At 43.0% G+C, this 23,055-nt stretch overlaps 1 protein-coding gene across 4 annotated transcripts in view; it reads right to left on the bottom strand.

Moving 5' to 3' along the window:
• Positions 1–23,055, bottom strand: part of LOC125458221 (protocadherin-1-like) — a 378,692-nt gene that overhangs the window by 79,563 nt on the left and 276,074 nt on the right. The window contains exon 4 of one of the 4 annotated variants that reach the window (XM_059650538.1): positions 21,538–21,908. The exons of the other annotated variants lie outside the window; for them this stretch is intronic. Coding sequence (XP_059506521.1) covers positions 21,859–21,908 — 50 coding nt within the window. The 3' untranslated portion in view covers positions 21,538–21,858. Of the gene's footprint in view, positions 1–21,537; positions 21,909–23,055 lie in introns of those variants that run through there. 4 annotated transcript variants of the gene reach the window in all.

Below are 23,055 nucleotides of genomic sequence, written 5' to 3'. Positions count from 1 at the left end.
GTGCAGCATTGATAGAGAAGTCGGGGGGGGGGGGTGGGGGAAGACAGAAACACTGCGCTATGTTGCAGATTTATGTTTTATATTTCACAGCTTTTCCAGCAGAGTGTAACTTTCAATACAATTGTATTGATCTAAATCTATTGAAATGCTTCCTCTTCAACATTACATGCCAACAGTTTGCATGAAAATTTATGAAAGGACCAGTCCCTCTCACAGCCCATAATCCCAGTACAGGGTCTCTCCATTATTTCTTCTGACTTTGCTTCAGGCTTTTTCACTGCAAATCTCCTTAAGCTAGCTATATTTCAAAATCGTTTTCTTCATTTTTTAATGGCCTGCATCTTTCATTTGCAACAGCAAAGTCCAGGGTATCTGAAGAAATGACCTACAAGCTTATCTGCAGGTAAAGCTGGATCACAAAACTGCTGAATGCATCAACCAAAGACGGTAATTCCAACGCTTGTTTTTGTGTTCGTGACTGTATTGGGTGGTCTGGGCTGTCCTCTCTATTCATTTAATTTAACATCATGCGTCGTGAGATCTGTGTTCTTCAGCATTTTGGCCACTTGAGCATTCCCCTTTTTTGTCATTCCATCATTCGCAACTGGGCCTTCAATTGTCTTTAAGTCTTAAACTTTGAAATTTCTTCTTAAACCTCTCTGCCTCCCTATCTTGCTTTCTCTCTTTAAACACTAATCAACACAGAAACATAGAAACTCGGAGTAAGATTAGGGCATTTTGCCCTTTCAGCCTGCTCTGCCATTCAATATGCCTCCAACTCAGTGCCATATTGCTGCATTTTCCCAAACCCCTTCTTGGCTTTAATTCCAAAAAGAAACTCTCCTTTTCTTGAACATATTCATTGACTTGGCCTCCATAGCCTTTTACGGTAGAGAATCCCACAGCTTCACTACCTTTAAGTGAAGACATTTTTCCTCATCTCAATCAACTACCCAGAGTGTGCTTTTGCTTATCTATCAAAATTATTCCTCATATAATGTCAATTGTGCTCTCTTAAGAGCCTCAGGCCTTTTCAGTACAAATAATTCTCTCTGACTATCCCACTATCATGACCTTCTTTCACAATAGTGCTGTTGAAACTGGCAGCACAGTTAACATTCCCCACAAATGAAAAACACATAGGTCCTTCCATTTGCCTCAAAGTTTGTAATTACATGGATTAGATTCAAAGTACATTAAATAAAGAGATAATGTGGCCCATCCAATCCATTCTAACTGGCATACCAATGGTGAATTTTTACCCATCCACCCATCATAGCTCAGATCTCATGAGACCCTTACATCATCATCTCCATGCTGGCTCCCTTCAAGGCCAACTCCATGAAGTCTATTCCTCCCATTTGTCCTGTAACCCTGCCAACTTTTTACATTCAGATTGAAAGCTACGATGATTTGTCTCCACCACACTCTCAGACAGTGCAAGCCAGAGTCAATACAGAGTGGAGCTGGATGAACACAGCAGGCCAGGCAGCATCAGAGGAGCAGAAAAGTCGACATTTCAGGTTTACACCTTTCATCAGATCTAAGCCAGGTCTTACACACTGTCTGTATAAAAATCTGACTCTTTTACCTGATAAAAGCAATAGACAGTATATGCCAGAGATCTGAAATCAAAACAGAAAGTGTTGGAGAAACTCAGCAAGCCTTGCAGTATTTGTGGAGAGAGAAACAGAGTTAATGTTTTGAATTCAGAACAATCTTCTTCAGAACTTTTACTGCCCTATTATAGCTATAGAAGCTTTTCTTTTATTTTTATGTTAGCTTCTTATGGACTGACTGAGCATTTCTTGTGAGTTTTTAATCATTTTTCATCAGAACTTTCTAATTGGGCAAGAGAAATTATTTATAGAGAGGTGAAAATATAGGAGATAGATGCAGTAACAAGTGCAACACAATGAAAACAATAAACTATTATCTAAATGATGATGATTTATTGATTTGTGTTACATGAAGATGAATGGATAGACAATGTCGGTTCTGGCAAAGGCCCAGTACCCTAAACCCATTGAGGCCATTTTGAATATAAAACAACTTTTATAACCAGAGACCTTGAATAAAGCTCACAACACAATTTACTCTCGTTGATCAATGTGAGGAACTTAGCTTGTTTATCAGCATATTGAGATGGAGTGTCAGTGCAACAGATACTGTCTTCATCTATCTGAGTTGTTACCATGAATAAAGACCCAGGTTTGACCTGGTTTGTATGGCTCCATTTCAAACATATTTCAATCTGAAACCACCAGGGAGAGACAGAACAAAAGCAGTCAAACAGAGATGGGAGAGTGTGAGAAGAAAAGGCGATTGTGAAATTGAAACTGTTTAATTCTCTGCAGCTAATTAACTGTACAGCATGAACAGAACATCTTGAATCAATTGAACTGCTGAAAATTAACTTTGGTGGCTATCTGAAGTTGCACAATATTAAACCTAACTTCATCATTTCTTACAGACAAGAGATTGTTACTGAAGCAAGGGTGCCTCAAATTTATCGATTTGCACTTGGGTCTTTGTACCTGACACCAACACAATCTTATTCATGACTTCAGTGATTGGTCAAACGTAGGCTGGGATTGAGAATATCTAAACTGTGATTGGGAGTTAATTGGCATCATAATCTCAGATAGGTACAAATGCTGTAAAGATGGGTAAGCTTGGCAGCAGGAGTTCCATAGAATTCCTACTCAGCCACTCAGCCCATCAAGCACACATCAACCCTCTGAGGAATGATCCCATCCAGACCAGCCCCCAATCCTATCCCTGAATGTCCTGTGGCTAATCCATATATCCTGAAAATCCCTGGACACAAGGGCAATACAGCAAGGCCAATTTACCTAACCTGCATATCTTTGGACTGTGGGAAAACACAGGGAGAATGTGCAAACTCCACATAAATAGTCACAAGAGGGTGGATCTGAACCCAGGCCCCTGATGATGAGAGGCAGCTGTGCTAACCGTTAAGCCACTATGCTGCCCTGAATGGGCATAGCTATTGCTCGGTTATTTCTCAATCTGCCCAACTTGTCTTGAGCTCCAGTTGGAAAATTAGTCACAGTTCATCATAGGATGGAGGTCATCCAACTTTGTAACTCTGACGTCAGCTGGTATGTTTAAGAGCCATGGTATGAAAGTCAAAAAAAAGTTCATAAATTGAGCCACCCTCATGATGGCTGAAGTGTAGCCTCTAAGCCCAAAACAGTTTAGGTTCAATAAATTCTGACTAGCCAGTGATCTCCACATCCCAAAAATGAATAAAAAAAAACTCTAAGTACTACATCTAACACCTTCTTGAAAACATTCAATGTTTTTACCTCAACTGCTTTCTGTGACAGTGAATTCACAGGCTCATCACTCTGAGTCATTAAATTTCGCCTCAACTCATCTCTAAACGGCTTACCCTGTGTCCCTGGACTGTGAACCCTGGTTCTACCTCCCAGGAAATTGGGAACATTCTTCCAGCATTTACCCAGTCTTGTCATGTTAGGATGTTACAGGTTTCTAAGAGATCTGCCCTCATTCTTCGAAGAAACCCAGGCAATGTCCTGGGGACCTAGATTTGAATCTTGCTGTGGCATATGGTGAAATTTGTGCTCAATAAAAATAACTTAGAAATAAGCTGACGAAACCACTGTTGATTTCCTGAAAAATCCATCTGGTTCTCTAATGCTCTTCAAGTAAAGAAAATGCCATCCTCTCCTGGTCTGGCCTATGTGAGACTCCAAACCTACAACTATGGTGGATTTTTAATACCCTCTGGGCAATTAGGGTTGGGGAACTTTTGCTGGCCTAGCCAATGACACCCACACCATATGAGTGACGTTTAAATAGTCTCTCATTAAAGATCGACATCTAAGGCCATGCCGTTGATGCGAGAGCTGCAGTAAATTCATGGATGGCAAAGGCCTCGTTGGGAAGTGAGGAGCTGATATTGTGGAGGGGGAAGTTCAGAGAGGCTCTGAGATTAGATCTGATGTCAAGGTTAGTGGATAAAAACCAGATGCACTTATTTTTACTGATACAGTAGGATTTTTGTATGACCATGAATAGATCATCTCTTATTTTGCAAAGTGAAAATTTAATGTACAAGAATTTAAAATACAACTGTAATTTGGTTTTAATGGAATCAATACAACTAACTGTCTCTGAAGTTGTTGAGGAGTACTTCAGGAAGTGGCTTGCTGTAAGGAAGTCATGTCTTTTCCCCAGTTCACTACAATGATGAAAACAGTTAATCAAATCATAGACTGTCAAGCTGAATTCCTGGCACTGTATTTTCTGCTCATTCTGCTCTTATTAAACAGGCTCATTGTAAGTATCCTCGACAAGCTCTCAGCATTAATCAGGGCCACTTACATTGAGAAAGTACAGATTTTATTAGATATGGACTGTGCACCTAACCCAAACGAAGTGTAAAAAATATACAAATTTGAAAGGGCATTTTTGTTATTTTTACAGCAGAGGAAATGTGTAATGTGTCAGAGCTGTTCTTGAGAAAAAAGAAGGTGGCAAGATGAGTTGATGGACATGTTTCAAAATAGAAAGGTGTTTGGTAAAGTAGACATGGGAAAACCCGAGGCTTGTGGGTAAGAGTATAAGAAATGGGAATCAGAATGAGCTAAAAAAAACAGTTCCATTCATTCACAGAATGCGGGTGTCACCGGCTGGACCAGCTTTAATTTCCTGTCCCTAACTGCCCCGGAGAAGATGGTGCTGATCTGCCTCTTGACCACTGCAGTGCATGGCTGCAAGTAGCTGGTATACCACATCTTCTCCAGAGCAATAAATACTGTTCTAATCATATCCTGTAAATACATTTTGAAAAGATCTTATCTAATTGTTCCTGATCATTGACCTCAAACCACTCTGTCCTCTCTCCATATCCCTTCATTCTGACACCAAAAAATCTATGCTTCTCAACCCTTGAACAGACCAAGGCTGATCTTCTGGTGTGAGCTGAGTCTTTCAAGTGAAACAAAGTCTCCTGCACTCTGGCGTAGGCATCTGTTCTGCAATCCTAGCACTCTGCCCAGTTGTTCTATATTCTCCAGTTGGGGAGTCAATCCCTCAGTGCATCCTGTCAATCCTTTCAGTATCTGGCATGTTTCAATGATATCTGCTTATCATTGGAGAATATAAACATGAAACACAGTAACTCAGAAAATAGGAGAAGGCCATTCGGCCCTTCAAGCCTGCTCTGCCATTTAATGTGATCATGATTGATCATCCAACTCAATACATTGTCACTGTTTTCTCCCCAGACCTTTTGATCCCTTTAGCCCTGAGAACTACACCTAACTCTCTCTTGAAAACATTCAATGCTTTGGTCTCAACCACTTTCTGTGGTGCAGAATTCCATAGGTTCACCATACTCTAGGTGATGATATTCCTTCATATCTCAGATCCAAACAGCCTATCGTATATTCTTAGACCTGCTGGGACTCCTGTTTGGACTCCCAGTCAATAAGAACATCCTTCCTGTGTTTACTCCACTATTTGTCTAAGCACCTGTGAATATAATCCTAACCAATCCAGTATATTTCCACACATCAGTCCTGTCATCCCAGGAATCAGTCTGGTAAACCTTTGCTGCACTCCCTCCATCACCAGAATACCCTTCCTCAGAAAAGGAGACCAAAACTGCATGCAATATTCCAGGTGTGGTCCCACCGAGGCCCTGTACAACCGCAGTGACACATCGATGATGCTGTATTCAAATCCTCTCTCTAGGAGGCCAATGTACCATTTGCCTTCTTCACCATCTGCTGCACCTGCAATGCTTACTGTCAGCGACTAGTTTACAGGGACACCCAGGTCTCATTGCACCTCCTGCTTTCCCGATCTATCACCATTCAGATAATAGTCTGCCTTCCTGTTTTTTTGCTACCAAAGTGGATAACCGCATAGTTATCCACATTATACTGCATCTGCCACACATTTGCCCACTCACTCTGCTTATCCAAATCACACAGAGGCATTTCTGCATCCTCCTTGTGGTTTATCCTCCCACCCAGCTCTGTGCTGTCCGCATATTTGGAGATATTACAGACGTAACTTGGTGTCTATCTACCGACAACCCTCATCCCAGGTGAAATCTCACGAACATTCTGTACGCAACCTGCAAGGCAAAAATCTTCCTCTTCTTCCAAAGGCAGATAGCTACAAAATCCCCCCAGAGGGGTAGGACAAGAAGGCACACTCAACTGGGGACTGGGATCAAACTCTCTGCTGTTGACACCAATACAATCAGCCGAGCCAACCTGAGTACGCAAGTAAATCCTTCTGGAGATTGATGCTACACATATTTTCCCAGCTGTGAAATTCAGCCTTAACTAAAATGCTTATGCATCAACAATGTGGAAAATTGCCCAACTGTGTCCTGTACACAAAAAGCAGGACAAGTCCAACCCAGCCAATTACTGCCCCATCAGTCTCCTCTCGATCATCAGTAAAGTGATGGAAGCTCAGTAACAGCGGTACCAAGCAGCACCTGCCCAGCAATAACCTGCTCAGTGATGCCCAGTTTGGGTTCTGCCAGGGCCACTCAGCTCCTGATCTCATTACAGCCTTGGCTCAAACTTGGACAAAAGAGCTGAATTATAGAAGTGAGGCAAGAATGGCAGCCCTTGACATCAAGACTGCATTCGAACTAGTGTGGCACCAAGGAGCCCTAGCCATTCTGGAATCAATGGCTATCAGGGAGAAATCTCTCCTGTGGGTGGAGTCATACTTGACACATAGGAAGATGGTCATGGCTGTTAGAGGTCAATCATCTCAGCTCCAGGACATCTCTGCAGGAGTTCCTCAGGGTAGCATCATCAGCCCAAACATGTTCAGCTGCTTCATCAATGACCTTTCCTCCATCATAAGGTCAGAATTGGGGGTGTTCACTGATGAATACACATTGTTTAGCTCCATTCGTGACTCCTCAGACAGTGAAGCAGTCCATGTTCAAATGCAACAAGATAATATCCAGGCTTGAGCTGACAAGTGGCAAGTAACATGTGCACCACAAAGGCCAGGCTATGGTCATCACAAATAAGAGACAATCTAACCACTGCCCCTTGACATTGAAAGGTGCTACCATCACTGAATCCCTCACTATCAACATCCTGAGGATTATCATTGACCGGAAACTCAACTGACCTCACCACATAAACACAGTAGCTACAAGAGCAGGCCAGAAGCTGGAAATACTGCGATGATTAACGCACCTCCTGACTCCCCAAAGCCTGTCCACCAAGGTACAAGTCAGGAGCGCAATGGAATACTCCCCACTTGCCTGGATGGATGCAGCTCCAACAATGCTCAAGAAGCTTCACATCATCTAGGTCAAAGGAGCCCGCTTGATGGGCATCACATCCACAAACATCTACATCTTCCACCACCAACGCTCAGCAGTGTGTACCCTCTACAAGATGCACGGTAAAAATTCACTGAAGATCCTCAGACAGCACCTTCCAAACACACTACCACTTCCATCTAGAAGCACAAGGGCAGCAGACGTATGAGAACACCACCATCTACAAGTTCCCCTCCAAGTCACTCACCATCCTGACTTGGAAATATATCACAGTTCCTTCAGTGTCGCTGGGTCAAAATCTTGGAACTCCCTCCCTCATGGCATTGTGGGTCAACCCACAGCAGGTAGACTGCAGCGGTTCAACAAGGCAGCTCACCCCCACCTTCTCAAGGGCAACGAGGGATGGGCAATAAATGCTGGCCAGGCCACAAACCAAAGCAATAAAAAAAAGACAGCTAATACATAAAGAGTACTGGGCTGGTTATCAATGATAGTCTGCAGGCAGCTTGTAGGGACTGGAATTGAAGACAGCAGTGAATGGGCCGGGGCAAAGTTTGATTCTATAGAGTGATTTTTGTTTTCATTTGCTCATGGTGTGTAGCTTTCACTGGCTCGGCCAGCATTTATTGCCCATCGCCAATTGCCTGTGAGGGCAGTCAAGAGTTAACCACATTGCTGTGGGTCTGGAGTTACATGTAGGTCAGCACAAGTCAGGACGGCAGTTTCCTAGCCTGATTGGATTTTAAAGTAATTAACGATCATTTCATGGTCACTATTTGGCTTTTCTAATTGAGTTTAGGCTTCACCATCTCCCATAGTCCGGGTCGGGAGGCTACAGTCATAATGTCATGGGCAAATGCAGCATGGAAGCAGATCCTTTGTTCCAACTCATCAATTTCGATAAGATATCCGAAATTTATTCACTCACATTTTACAGCATTTAGCACATATCCCTCTAAACCCTTCCTATTCATGCATCCATTCAGGTGCCTTTCATGTGTTATAATTGGACCGGCCTCCTCCACTTCCTCTGGCAGCTCATTCCATATACGCACCACATTCTGTCTGAAAAAGTTGCACCTTGGGTGCTTTTTAAAAAATCTTTCCGCTCTCATCCTAAACCTGTCTGGTTTTGGGCTCCCCAACCCTAGGGAAGAGGCCTTGGCTATTTACCCGAGTTGGACCCAAGGATAGGTTTCTGTGCCGTGTGACTCTTTGACTCAATGAATTTCAGGAAGGTAGACGGGTAATGAGGGTAGGGTTTTTTAAAAGATACAACTTGGGTAAAGTCAGGAATCCTGATTTATGAGCTGCAAGGTCATGAAGCTGCAAGGACGCAGCCCCTCACAGTTTCATTCCATAATTCACCGGCACCTGGTTTTCACCAGTTCCCTGCCCTGCCCCCAGAGGTCTGTCTCATGCACATTACAATGAGTCTGATTGATGTGTTACTCTGAGGTTCAGCAGTGATGTGGCATAATAAAACCACCTCAGTGTTTTAGCAGCACAAGAATGTCACAGTGTCTTTATGATATTTGATCTTCTCTTTGAAAGGCATGAGGGATGGGGAGATACAAACATGTTCCCTGACTGCCCTTTCTGATTTGACCACTGGCTCAAACCATCCATAAGGGGCCACATTGTTATCACCATTCTCCCTGCAGTTGAGAGATGATTACTCAGTTCAGGATTCTGGTATGAGGTAAAGGGTGGGGGGGGGGGGGGGGGGGGTGCACAGTCACACATTTAGGGCAGAGAGAAGGAGTGAGTATTTCTCTCAGAGGATTGTGTGTCCTTACCACAGATGGCTGCTGAGCCTGGGTCATTGAGTATATTCAAGGCTGAGACAGACAGATTTTTAACAGGGAAGGAAATCGAGGGTAACAGAGAAAAGCAGGAAAGGAAAATTAAGGATTATCAGATCAGCCGTGATCTCATTTGAATGGGCTGAAGGGCCTATTTCTGATCCTTATCTTTCTTATGTTGATGTGTAAAAGCCGGCCAGGATTTTCACAATGCAGACAGATTCCAAGTGTCAGCTCTGCTCCAGCCACAATCCATATCGTGTGACACTACTCACATCATAATTTGACAGCATGGCCCAGAGAAACAAATATCAGCCAAAGAACTTTCTTCACTCCTGCCCTTTCCCCTTCCACAACAGCCCAGCTTCCAGAGAAGGGGCTGGGGATGGCAGGACTGTCCTGAGAAATTAGCTCAACTGGGCCACAAGAGTTTGGAAGGATGAGAGGGGGATCTGATTGAAACATACAAAATTCTAACGGCACTGGACAGGCTAGATACAGGGAGGATATTTTTCTTTGTTGGGGAGTCCCAAACCAGAGGACACAGTCTCAGGGTACGGGGTGGACCATTCAGGATTGAGATGAAGAACAATTTCTTCACCCAGAGGGTAGTGAGCCTGGGAAATCTCAACCACTGAAGGCTGCAGAAACCTAATTACTGATATTATGTAGGAGAAAGGGGAACATTGCATTGAGGTAGGGGATCAGCTATTTTCATACTGAATGCCTGAGCTGAATGGGTACTCCTGCTCCTAGTTTCTATGAACTGGGTTGTGTTAGGAAAATGACATACTTATGATTCTTCAACAGTATCAAACTGCAATGATAGGAAGCTGCCATTCTGTCTGCCCTAAGTCAAATATTGTATGAATAAAAGTTTCCTTAATTAAATTTTGGACAGACTGGAACCATTGTCCTTAGCCCTTAACTGATATACGGTTTCAGACGCTCTGAAGCCATTCCTTTCCCCTGAAACTGACTGATGCTTTGCTATTTTTGGTGGCTGGAACGGCGTTTATTACCCAATTGCCCAGGAGGTCTGGAGTCACATGTAGGCCGTTTCAGGTAAGGACAACAGTTACCTTCCCTAGAGGGCAATAGTGAACCAGGTGGGTTTTCCCCTGACAATCAGGAATGGTTTTGTGGTCATTGTTTGATTTTTTTAATTCCAGATTTTTATTAAATTCAAATTCCACCATCTGCCTAACTGGGATTTGAATCTGGGTTTCCAAAACTTTGCCTGGATCTGTAAGTATATAGTCCAGGTCATCACCTCCCCTGAACTAAGCTGTCTGCAAACATTGTTCCATATTTGACCCAACATGTGGAGGTACTGGTGTTAGACTGGGGTGAGCAAGGTCATAAGTCACACAACAGGTTATAGTCCAACAGGTTTAGAGGACGAGGACAAAAGGTCATTATTTTGGGATAAGGGAGAGCAAATTTATATCAGAGTTGAGGGGAAACTACTTCTCCCAAAGAGAGCTCTTCCTCATTTCTGAGGAAGGGTCACCAGGCCCAAAGCGTTAACTCTGTTTTCTTTTCCATAGATGCTGCCAGACCTGCTGAGCTTTTCCAAGAACTTTGTTTTTGTTTTTCTCCCAAAGGGTTGTGCATCTGTGAAATTTGCTACCCCAAAGTGCATTGGGTGCAGGTATGCTGAGTACATTTAGGGAAGAGTTAGGCAGGTTTTTAATTGGCAATGGGTTGAAGGGTTATGGGGTGAAGGCAGGAAAGTGGGAGTAAGGAGCATATCAGCCATGATCAAATGGCACAACAGACTTCGATGGACCGAATGGCCTAATTCAGCCCCTATATCCTTATGAATTTATGATCCGGTTTATGTGAAATTTTGGAGCAGCGCTCCGAAAGCTCCTGATTTCAAATAAACCGGTTGGACTATAACCTGGTATGGTGTGACATCTGGCCATATCTGACCCAAGGTAAGCTTACACACGCACACGTACCCATCCCATCACCAGGACCAGCAATCACCATCTCCATAATGTCTTTAGACTCTGTTCCTGCCTCTGCTCACCTGAAACCCTCGCCATCCCTCTTCTTCTCTGTACCCTCAACTTTTCCAAAACTCCTACTTCCACCTTTAACCTTTGAGATTAAAAGCTTCTACTTTCTGTTTTCTGACTCACATCAAATTCTGTTGAGCACCCATCACCCCCACGCTTGCTAACCCACACACAGTAATCACAGAACTGACAGGACGTAGAAGGAAGCCTTTCAGTCCCCATCATTTTTGACCTTTATCCCATAACCCTACAAGCAACTTTGTGTCTGGCAAAGCCATGATTTCTAAGATTCCCATTCTTCTTTCAGCCAAGGAATGATGTAATCAAATGTACATATTCTAAATGCTACTGTCTCATATTCAATTATGGCAACCATCGAACATTTATTAGCACTGTCACGAATCAAACTCCAAGAGTGAATAAAGTGTAAAGTCAGGCAATGCTTTACTTTCAAAGGTTCCCCTCCATGCACACACCCTCCACCCCCCAACCACCCAACCTGAGAAAGCCATTTACTGCTGGATTTTAATTAAATCTAGAATGAGACATCTGTGAATTCTCTTCAAGATCAAAAGCATCTACATATAGTACAGATAGTGTGAAAGCATAGAGACAGAGGAGCTGGGAATTAGCCTGCAGGCAATTATGGACACAAGACTGAACAATGTCAGAAAATTCCATGGAGTAGAGACAGGCTTAGAGTGTGAAATCACACATTAAATACACTAATCAATTCTTCATTGTTGAAGGCATTTGGATAAATACAGAAACGCTGAGTTAAACAGAATGAGCATAGGAGTGGGACTAATCCAGCAACATTCGAAACAGCCAGTATAGTTATAATGGACTGAATCACCTCTTCCTGTTCTATATGATTGTGTATTGCCAGTGATGTTTCTTTAAGGAAGAAAAACAAAGTTGCTGGTAAAGCTTAGCAGGTCTGGCAGCATCTGTGAAGGAAAAAACAGTTAACGTTTTGGGTCTGGTGACCCTCTCTCAGAACCTTCTGAGGAAGGGTCACCGGACCCAAAATGTTGCCGGACCTGCTGAGCCCTTCCAGCAGAGATAATGGGAATTGCAGATGCTGGTGAATCCGAGATAACAAAGTGTGGAGCTGGATGAACACAGCAGGCCAAGCAGCATCTCAGGAGCACAAAAGCTGACGTTTCCGGCTTAGACCCTTATCTCACTGCAGATGTGATGGTGTTTGATGGGAACAGCCTCAATTTTGATCTCATGGTTTACAGGCCAGCAGTATTCTATGCCCTTCCATATGTGTCAGAGATAGAGGCAATGGACAACAATTACCTCAAATCCTTAAAGAAATATAAAAACCGAAAGAACTGTGGATGCTGTAAATTAGGAACAAAAACAAAATTGCTGGAAGAGCTCGAGATAACAAAGTGTAGAGCTGGATGAACACAGCAGGCCAAGCAGCATCTTAGGAGCAAGAAAGCCAATGTTTCGGGTTTAGACTCTTCTTCAGAAATGCTGATTTCCGAAGAAGGGTCGAGGCCTGAAACATCAGCTTTCCTGCTCCTCTGATGCTGCTTGGCCTGCTGCGTTCATCCAGCTCTACACTTTGTTATCTTGCATTGTCTACATGCCTGATGCGAGATGTCCCAACAAGCTCTTTGCTCTGAACCTCATCGCAGTAAAAGTGGTTTATCAGGACCTTTACTTAGAGGTGGAGCATATATAAGATCCTGAGGGGTCTTGACCAGGTGGATGCTGAAAGTTGATTCCTCTTGTGGGAGAATCTAGAGCCATGAGGTCACCATTAATCAATAAAGGGTCACCCATTTCAAGCAGAAATAAGGAAGCATTCCTTTTTTCTCTCAGGGGGCTTTGAGTCTTTGAAATTCCCTTCCTCAAAGGGCAGTAGATGCTGAAGCTTTAAAATACTTTTAAGACTAAGGTACGTAGATTATTGGCTACGAAGGAGATGAAAGACTATTGGGATATGCAGTTGAGGTTAAATGAATGAATGAGCTTTATTGTCACATGAACTCAAATGAGTAGAGTGAAAATTTTATAAGTCACCATTTACAGCGCGATCTCAGGTACAAAGGTACCTTCAGTTTACTATTATGAAGATTAATTACAATGCAACAATGTCACCAACGCATGGCACCATCTGCGGTATAAAGATACCTCGGTACAATCCTTGGTTACAGAATAGAGAAATGGAAGAAAAAAGTTACACGGCAGCTAAACACAGCATCACCATAGGTTAGAAAAACAAAAAGCAAAGTTGAAAAGAAACATTACAGTGTCTCTCCAAAGGCTCTCTGCAGCAGTGGGTCTCCCATGTGGTCTGGCCACTGACCATCACCACACTCCGCGCTGGGGTCACTCCGATACTATTGAATGAGGATGGGGGTGCAGGCTGCAAGGACCGAGTGGCCTCCTCTTGTTCCTTCTTTGTGTGTTTGTCTGTCACACTTTGCTTCACAATTCTCCCGGGATGTTTCATTGTGTTAAAGTCATGATATAATTATAAGTTCTTGATGAGGGCACTTTGTAAACTGCTGGGCCCAGCCTGATTTCACACAGCATGGAACCAGAAGATGTGAATAGGAATTGTTGCCTCTGCTTTAAAAGCTTGAAGAAGCAGTGATTTATGGGTCTAAGCCCGAAACGTCAGCCTTCCTGCTCCTCTGATGCTACTTGGCCTGTTGTGTTCATTCAGCTCTAAACCTCGTTATATCAGTGATTTATGGGAGCTGTTTGTCCCATGAATGTAACTGTCAGGAAGCAAAATCTTAGATCTTGAACTTGTGGCTTTCAAAAACTTCAAATTTTGTCTGGGAGTCTCTCCCCCACTCCTGTGCCTCAGCACTTACTCGCTATCTCTTCGTTGACAATAATCTTTTGTGAATGTCTACCTAAATAGCACACCATTGTCTCCCTTTACTAAAGTGCAGGAGCTCAGTGGGGAGTCACTCCTTTCAGTTGTAAATGTCTTTTGTCCTTTTTGTTCACTCAAACTCTGCCTCAGAGAGAAATTCCTTTGCTGTACAGAACATACCTCACTTGTAAAATCAGGTTATGGCAAAGTCATCACTGACTTAGAACAACTGAAACATTTAAAAGGTATCTGGATGGGTATGCGAATCGGAAGGGTTTAGAGGGATATGGGCCAAATGCTGGTGAACAGGATTAGGAGCCCAAATGTTAACCTTCCTGCTCCTGTGATGCTGCCTGGCCTGCTGTGTTCCTCCAGCTCCACACTGTGTTATCTCTGACTCCAGCATCTGCAGTTCTTGCTATCTTTAGATTAATTTCAGATATCTGGTCGGCATGGACGCATTGGACCAAAGGGTCTGTTTCTGAGCTGTACCTCTCTATGACTGAGGCAAGGTTGCGCTCTCAAACACGAGGCAAAGAAAGGACGAGAGGTATGCAGGGAGATAAACAGCCAGATAAAATGGCACAGGTCAGAGACAAGCAATGGCAGGAACACAGAAGTATACACATACATATATATATATATATATATATATATATATATAAGCACACCATCGCGGGTTCTGCATGAACTGCAGCCTATCTTTCAGTGTGAAAGAGAGAGATGCACACACAAGTACACAAGAGTCATAGAAAAATAGAGATGTACAGCATAGAAAACAGGCCCTTCAGTCCAACGCATCTATGCCAACCAGGTATTTTTTATTAAAAAAAATACTTTATTCATAAGATGGCATCTATGCCAACCAGGTATCCTCGGTGAATCTAGTCCCATTCACCACCTGTTGGCCACATCCCTCTAAACCCTTCCTATTCAGAGACCCAGCCAGATGCCTTTTAAATGTTGTAACTGTACCAGCCTCCACCACTTCCTCTGGCAGTTCATTCCATACACACGCCTCCCTCTGTGTGAAAAAGTTGCCCCTCAGGTCCATTTTAAATCTTTCCCTTCTCACCTTAAACCCGTGCTCTCCAGTTTCTGACTCCTCTATGCTAGCAGAAGGACATTGGCTATTCACCCCATCCATGACCCCCATGATTTTATAAATCTCTACAAGGTCACACCTCAGCTTTCGATGCTCCAGGGAAAGTAGCCCCAGAGTATTCAGCCTCTGTCTCGTGTAACAGGCCCAAACACACTGTACACAATATTCCAGCTGAGTCTCCCTACTGCCTTGTGCAGTTGCAAACGACATTTCCCTCCTTTTATACCCTACTGCTTCAGCAGTGAATGCCAAAATTCCATTTGCCTCCTTTATTACTTGCAGTACCTGTATACAGTCGGCTCTGCCACAATGTGATAGTAGTGTTCCTGTGCAACATGGTGCGATAGAACATCGCGCTACAGAAATAACGGGGCCTATGGGAAAAGTGGGGTTTGGGGGAGGAGCACCAAAAAAATCACTTAAATTCACTCAAAAATCACTCAAAAGCCTAACACAAGGATAGCACAATTTGAATAAATTCATATCTAATAATGAAATAAATGTAAATTTAACACTTTATCTTGAAAAAAAAAGTCAAGATGGCTTGATGGTAGAGGAGGTTGTCCTGTACCTCTCACAGAAAGCACTTCACAACAAATGCTGCAAAATGATCACATGGTGCTGGCACACACTGATGGAATTGCGTTATGGCCAACACACGTCTGTGCTTTAGAAATTGCGTTCCCCTATTCATCAATTGCATTACAGCCAATTCACATTGCTGGAGCACACATTACAGCAGGTCCACCTCCTGCACAAGGACACACAGATCCATCTGTACTGAAGCACTTTGAAGTTTCTTTCCATTTGGACGATAAGTTATCTTTCTATTCCTCTGTGCAAAATCGATAACTTCACACTTATCCAAGTTAAAGTTCATCTGCCAAATTTTGGCCAATTCACCAAATCTATCCAACTTGGGCAAGTTGTACCAAAGGACCTGTTTTCATGCTACAGAGCTTTATGGCTTTATCCACATTTATTTGCGATTGTTTTATTTCTTCATTAAAACATTAAGGCTTATTTTCCTACCTACTTTAGTGTCATATACAAATTTGGCTATATTACTTTCTATCCCTGCATCCAAGTAGTTAATGTCGATTGTAAATAGGTGTGGCACCCACACTCTCCACCACTAGTTACATCTTGTCAAACAGGAAAAGATTTATTTATCCCAACTTTCTGCTTTCTGTTGGTTAGCCAATACTCTATCCAAGCTAATAAATTATCCCTAGCGCCATGTGATCTTACTTTGTGCATTAAGCTAATATTAGAGAGGTTACACGATAGAACATGACAGAATAAGAGAACAGAACATGAAGGAGAGAAAGAGATGGATTTAATGACATGTAAATATAGAAATACAATTTCAGAGATAAAATTACACAGAATATAGGAGCAGGAGTAGGCCATTTGGCCCATCAAGCCGGCTCTATCATTCAATTGGTTCATGGCTGATCATCCAACAGTCCCCTGTTCCTGCTTTCTCCCCACACCCCTAGATCCCGAATGCACTGGGTGCTATATCTAATCACTTCCTGAAAACATTCAATGTTTGGCTTCAACTGCTTTCTGTGGTAGAGAATTCCACAGGCTCACCCCCCTCTCTGGTGAGGAAATTCCTCCTCATCACAGTCCGAAGTGGCCCAGTCTGTATCCCTAGACTGTTACCCTCGATTCTAAAGACTGTGACTCCCTAGTATTGGGTGACTAAACAATAATCACAAAGTTGCTGGAAAAGCTCAGCAGGTCTGGCAGAATCTGTGAAGCAAAAAACAGAGTTAACATGTTGGGTCTGGTGACCCTTCCTCAGAACTTCTGTTCTGTTCTGAGGAAGGGTCACCGGACCCGAAACGTTAACTCTGTTTTCTCCTCCACAGATGCTGCCAGACCTGCTGAGCTTTTCCAGCAACTTTGTTTTTGTTCCTGATTTACAGCGTCCGCAGTTCTTTCAGTTCTTAAACAATAATCACACGAGACTAACCACAATTTCAACCCAGTCCTCTAACATGGAGAAGGTTGAATTCTTTGAGCATGGTCATGCTTGTCAGTACACGCAATGCTCACGTACCCAGATGCACAACACATCACAGCATGCTGCTCCAATCAGCCATGAAACATTTAGAACCATTAGGTCATCGATACAATTTCACAGTGCACTTCAAAATAATTACTGTGACAAATAATACCTTCCTCACGGCTGCAATTTCCTTCCCTCAACTTGAAAGTTATGAATTTCCAATTTTTTTGAGAGAGGGGCTGAGAAAAAAGAGACATGTACAAAATGTGAGACAGTGAGAGAAAGAGACGTGCTGAGGGTGAGAGCTAGAGAGTGACAAACAGAAAGAAAAAAAAGAAAGATACAAGAGAGATATATTGAGAGAGAAAGGAGAGAGACATGCAGGGAGATAAACAGCCAAGAAAAGAAAACAAGTCAGGGGCAAAGCAAAGGCAGAAACACAGAAATACACTCAGCACCAAGGAGACCTCTGTATCCAACAGTGTCCATCTTTCAGTGCGAAAGAGAGAGATGCACACAGGTGCATGAATAGCAGAGGGAGTGGGAAGATGGCACATGGCAATGAAGGAGAAAATGGCAACATGGAGTGACTGTAGAGTCACAGTGAACTCAAAACTCTGTTAACTCCGTTTCTCTCTCCACATGTGCTGTCAGAACTGTCGAGTTTCTGCAGCATTTTTCTAAAATTTCAGATTTCCAGCACGCACAGTATTTTTGATTTAAAACAACAGAGATGATTAGCTGGTTGACCACAGCTAACTATCATCATTCTCTTTCTGGGACCTTGCTGCAAGCAAATTGATGACTGTTTCTCCAGCTGATCACACTTATTGAAAATACGAAAGAACTCAAGTAATAAGTCCATTAGTGATCAGGACCCAAAAAGCATTTCTTATTTTGAGTTTAAGCCAGCTGTGGTATGTTCACTCAGATCAATCAACTCATAAAACCTACAGATCAAACTGAGGGAAGTGTCTCTCTTGTCACAAGTTAATCTCACAATGACTTTATCACACAGATGATGGAGAGGAGGCCTGGTTGTGCATGAGTGCTGCAAACATTTACCATTCTGTAATCTCCATGTCACATTTATATCAAATTTATTTGCAGTGGAAGTTGGAGGTGTGGTGATCTAGGATAAGATTTTGAAAGAAGATCATTGCTGTCTATGTCGAGGAATGGCTAAAAGTCACATGCTGCTTTTTATTTATGGGGAAAGGAAATATCCCAGAGTGAAAGAAATGCTGGTCAACCCCAAGAATGCAGACCAATATTCTCGCTGCTGTTTGCAAGTCCTTACAATTTTGGAAATCCACTTCCAACAAAACAGCTCGGGCATTGACTGCATTGAGCGTAATTCTGATACATGGGGAATGTAGCCTTTTTTTAATCCTTGCAACATTAGACTGGACTATAGTTGTGGCAGTAGATTGGACCTTGCAGCCATCAGCATTATCAGGAAATCTGCACACTGCAGCCAAAGTCTCCACAGGTCCAACCCCCTCCCTAAATAACCCTACAGCTTGGGGACAATGACCTGCATGGAGTCAGACTGCCTGCAGCAGACAAGCTGCCCTGTGATTTTAAGATAATAAAATGTGAGGCTGGATGAACACAGCAGGCCCAGGAGCATCTCAGGAGCACAAAAGCTGACCTTTCGGGCCTGGACCCTTCATCAGAGAGGGGATGGGGTGAGGGTTTTGGAATAAATAGGGAGAGAGGGGGAGGCGGACCGAAGATGGAGAGAAAAGAAGATAGGTGGAGAGGAGAGTATAGGTGGGGAGGTAGGCAGGGGATAGGTCAGACCAGGGAAGACGGACAGGTCAAGGAGGTGGGATGAGGTTAGTAGGTAGGAGATGGAGGTGCGGCTTGGGGTGGGAGGAAGGGATGGGTGAGAGGAAGAACAGGTTAGGGAGACTGTAGTCCATTGGGGATGATCTGGTTCCGTAGGCAGGTGCTGAGGAAGGTGATGTGGCTGTGGTACCTGGTTTGCTTCAGGACATGGTCGAACAATTTCAAGGCTGAAGAGATTACAAGAGAGTTGTAGTGGGAGGGAGATTCCATGAGGTTGGTCTGGAGGGAGGAGGGTAACTTCTTCAGGTTAGGCATCCCTGGAAGAGGCTTCGCAGTGAGGTTAAAATTGTAATCTGTGATAATAATCTGAAGGGTGACCTTTGAACTCCTGAGGACTGGCAGGTTGGTCTTTATGCTCAGTGGGGCATAACAAATGGACTGTGGAGTGGAATGGTCTCAGTACATTCTTGGTGAAACAGACAGAGCTGAACACACAGACTCACGTTTATACACACAAATGCACACACACACACCTACACATGCACAAGGGCACACACTCTCACACAAACACACTCACTCATTCACATACACACAGACACACATACACATGCACTCACTCACACATACACAGACACTCACACACACACAGATACACACAGACACATACAACACACACACACAGACACACACACACACACATACAGACACTCACACACACACTCAAACACACACACACAGTCTCTCTCTCACACACACACACACACAGTCACATATACAGACACTCTCACACATGCACTCACTCGCACACACACTTCTTCTTCTTCTTCATACCAGTTAATTTTCCAGAAATATGTAAGACATCCTACTTCAATTCACCACAGATTGATAACTGCCCTCAAAAAAAATCACAAGGGCTTAACTCCTGTGATCCCCCACACATAAAGTTATGTAACTCTCTCAATCAGCTCCTATGGTCACACAGTCCCAATGGCACAGCAGGAGGTTTCATTTCAAAAGATTAAACCTTAATGTTTAACTAAATGTCAGTGGAAAACTTAATGTTAACCTGCTGTCAAATAGTGCAAAGATCACAGCAGTTGAGATTTCTTTGTGCTTGGGGAAGAGGAAGGATTCCGTCAGTCATATGTTACAAAATGTAGACTTAGGTAAATTATTGAGACCAATAGCATTCACCTAACTCACAAAGGAACGTAGTGGATATTGAGATTACTCTCCAATTGCCAGACAGTGCCTTAATGTCTGCCCTCCATTATAAAAACAATAATAGTTTAGCAGCAGAGGAGTCTTTTGATGTGGCTTCATTGCAGGAAAATGGGAAAGAGTGGACCTGGAAACTAAAGAAAGAGCAGGAAAAATCAATTTTAAAACTTGCATTCTTCGTGTATACTACAAAGCTTTTTTGGTTATTCATTAACAGGATGTGGGTGTCGCTGGCTGGGCTAGCATTTATTAGGAGTCAGCCACATTGCTGTGGGTCTGGAGTCACAAGTAGGACAGACCAGGTAAGGATGATACAAAAACAGATAATACCAGAAACGCTCTCCCCATCCCCCTCTCTGATGAAGGGCCTAGGCCCGAAACGTCAGCTTTTGTGCTCCTGAGATGCTGCTTGGCCTGCTGTGTTCATCCAGCTCCACACTTTGTTATCTTGGATTCTCCAGCATCTGCAGTTGCCATTATCACTAATACCAGAAAAGTTCAGCAGATCTGGCAGCGTCCGTGGAGACAAATCAGAGTTAACATTTCAGGTTAGTTCTGATGAAGTGTCACTTGACCCCAAAAGCTGACACTGATTTCTCTCCATTGATACTGACAGACCTGCTGAGCTTTTCCAGCAATTTCCGTTTTTGTTTCTGGCTTACAATGTCTGCAGTTCTTTCGGTTTTTAATTGGGTAAGGATGAAGATTTCCTGTCCTCATGACATTAGTGAGCCAGTGAGTTTCGCTCAACAATCAACACTAACTTCATGGTCATCATTAGACTGTTCAATTCCAGGTTTTTAACTAAATCCAAATTTCACAATTTACCACAGCAGGTTTTGAGCCCTGGTCCAAAGATCATGACAGGGGTCTCGGGATTGATAGTTCAGTGCTAATAACACTAGACCATTCCTTCTGCTGCAAATGCTTCCTGTTGAGACAGTGATGGTCAGGGAGGGAAGCAAGTGACCTCCCTCTGTGTGGTTTCTTGCTCCCTCCCCAAAACATCACTCATCATGAAAAAAACTCACTCCTGCACAAACCAGGATCTGGGTCCTTCTGGCCAAGTGTCTGCTCATTTCAGGAAAGCTGTCAACTCACACTTACATCTGATACACAGTCAATGTGGTTCTGTTGGATAAAGGCAACTCCCAATTTCTGAACAGCAAGTTCCCACAAACCTCAAATGATCCAAGAGGCCTTTAACTTACTTTTCTGGTGCTCTTGGGGGGAACATCTGTGGAAATGTTCCACATGATGAGATGAAGTGAGCTATAAGTACTAACCTTACATCTTTAACATGATGAGACGTTTTCATAATTGTATCAACTTCAGTGGGATGAATCTAACTCACAGCTCTTTGCAAAGCATGAGCTGCAGCTGTGACTAACTTAAGATATCCCAAGTCTTCGATTCTGGGTCTCTGGGGAGTGAGCTAGTCTGTGCCATCGTTTGTCACCCCATGGTCTGGGTGAGGAGAGAGCAAAGCTGTCTCCCATAATTTTTTTTTGCTTCTTTTAAATATGGTCTTTTTTATTTGAAATACTTATTGTCAAGGGTCAGTGAACTGGAGCCTTAATGCAGTCAAGTACACTTTTCCCTGCATTCCTGAAAAATAAAAGCATTCAGCTAGATATATTAGCCAATTGCAACAAGACTGGCTGAATTGTTCGAGGTGAGGTGGCATGGAGTTGACAGGTGAAATGGTCTTTGTCTATAACAAGCTCAGAGAATGCTGGAGAAGCTTAGCAGATCGGGTAACATCTGTGAAGAGAGAGAAACAGAGTTAATGTTTTGAGTCTAATTTGACTCTATCAGAACTCTGTCTGTGTTGTAATAACTTTATGTACTGCCTAAAGTCCATTCTTATGCCCAATAGCTGAAATGCATCAGTCCTGATAAAGGGTCCCAACCCGAAATGTCGACTTTCCTGCTCCTCTGATGCTGCCTAACCTGCTGTGTTTCTCCAGATTCCCTCTGTATTGACATTGAAATCCATTAAACTGATTAAAGCAGGTGGGACTCAAATACAGATGGGTTGAAAAGCACAGTTTATTGGTCAGGACTCAGAGCTTGGTACTGGAGAATGTTTGATCAAAATTATTATCCAGAATGTTCACAGTTGCTTAGAGTAATAATTGGAATGCACAGTGCTCATTGAATATACTGAACAGTCAATGGCTCTTCCAACAACATTTCGGGGCTATTCTGTGCATTATCCCTTCACTGACTCTTTGGTTAGATTGTGAAGAATGTGAATGGATTGTAGAATGCATCAGAATTGAGCTCCAACCTCTCCTCAGTAGACATCCAGCCACACACAAGGTTCATCAAGTGCCTTTGGTTGGTTATCTATGAAGGCAAGGCAAGTGTGGGCAAATCCCTCATGGCCCTTCCCTCTCTTTGTAATCCTCATCTTGCTCCAAACTTTCTGAATTATGATCCTCTCAGCATTCCTAACTTTCATCACTCCAGGAACAAGGATTATCTTGAACCTAAACTTTGAAATTACCTCCCAAATCCTCTCCACTTCTTTAGTGTCTCCTTGCTTCTCCTTCAAGGCACTTCTTGAAACGTGTCTCTCTATCCAAGCAATTGGTTGTTTGTTCTTAGACCTCCCTACGTAATGATAGTATAAGATAGGGATGGAGGTCAGATAGACATTAAATTAGGGGTAAAAATCCAGCACAACATCATGGGCTGAAATGTGTGTACTGTGCTATACTGTTTTATGTTCTATTACACTCTCATTGCTGCAGCATCGTCTAACTGCAGCCTTGAGACTGAGCCCTGCTCCATTGGTTCAGAATGACCTAAGATGAGTTGAGGTCCTGATCACCGTTTATTTGACTTGATTTCTTTTAAAGTATGAATTAGTTTTAAAAACATAAACTGAGATTTTCTCTTGTAA

This window comes from Stegostoma tigrinum, chromosome 13 (genome assembly GCF_030684315.1).
Source record: "Stegostoma tigrinum isolate sSteTig4 chromosome 13, sSteTig4.hap1, whole genome shotgun sequence".
Taxonomy (NCBI): Eukaryota; Metazoa; Chordata; class Chondrichthyes; order Orectolobiformes; family Stegostomatidae; genus Stegostoma; species Stegostoma tigrinum.
The sequence above is the reverse complement of the archived record's forward strand: the minus strand, read 5'-3'. Positions and strand labels throughout refer to the sequence as shown.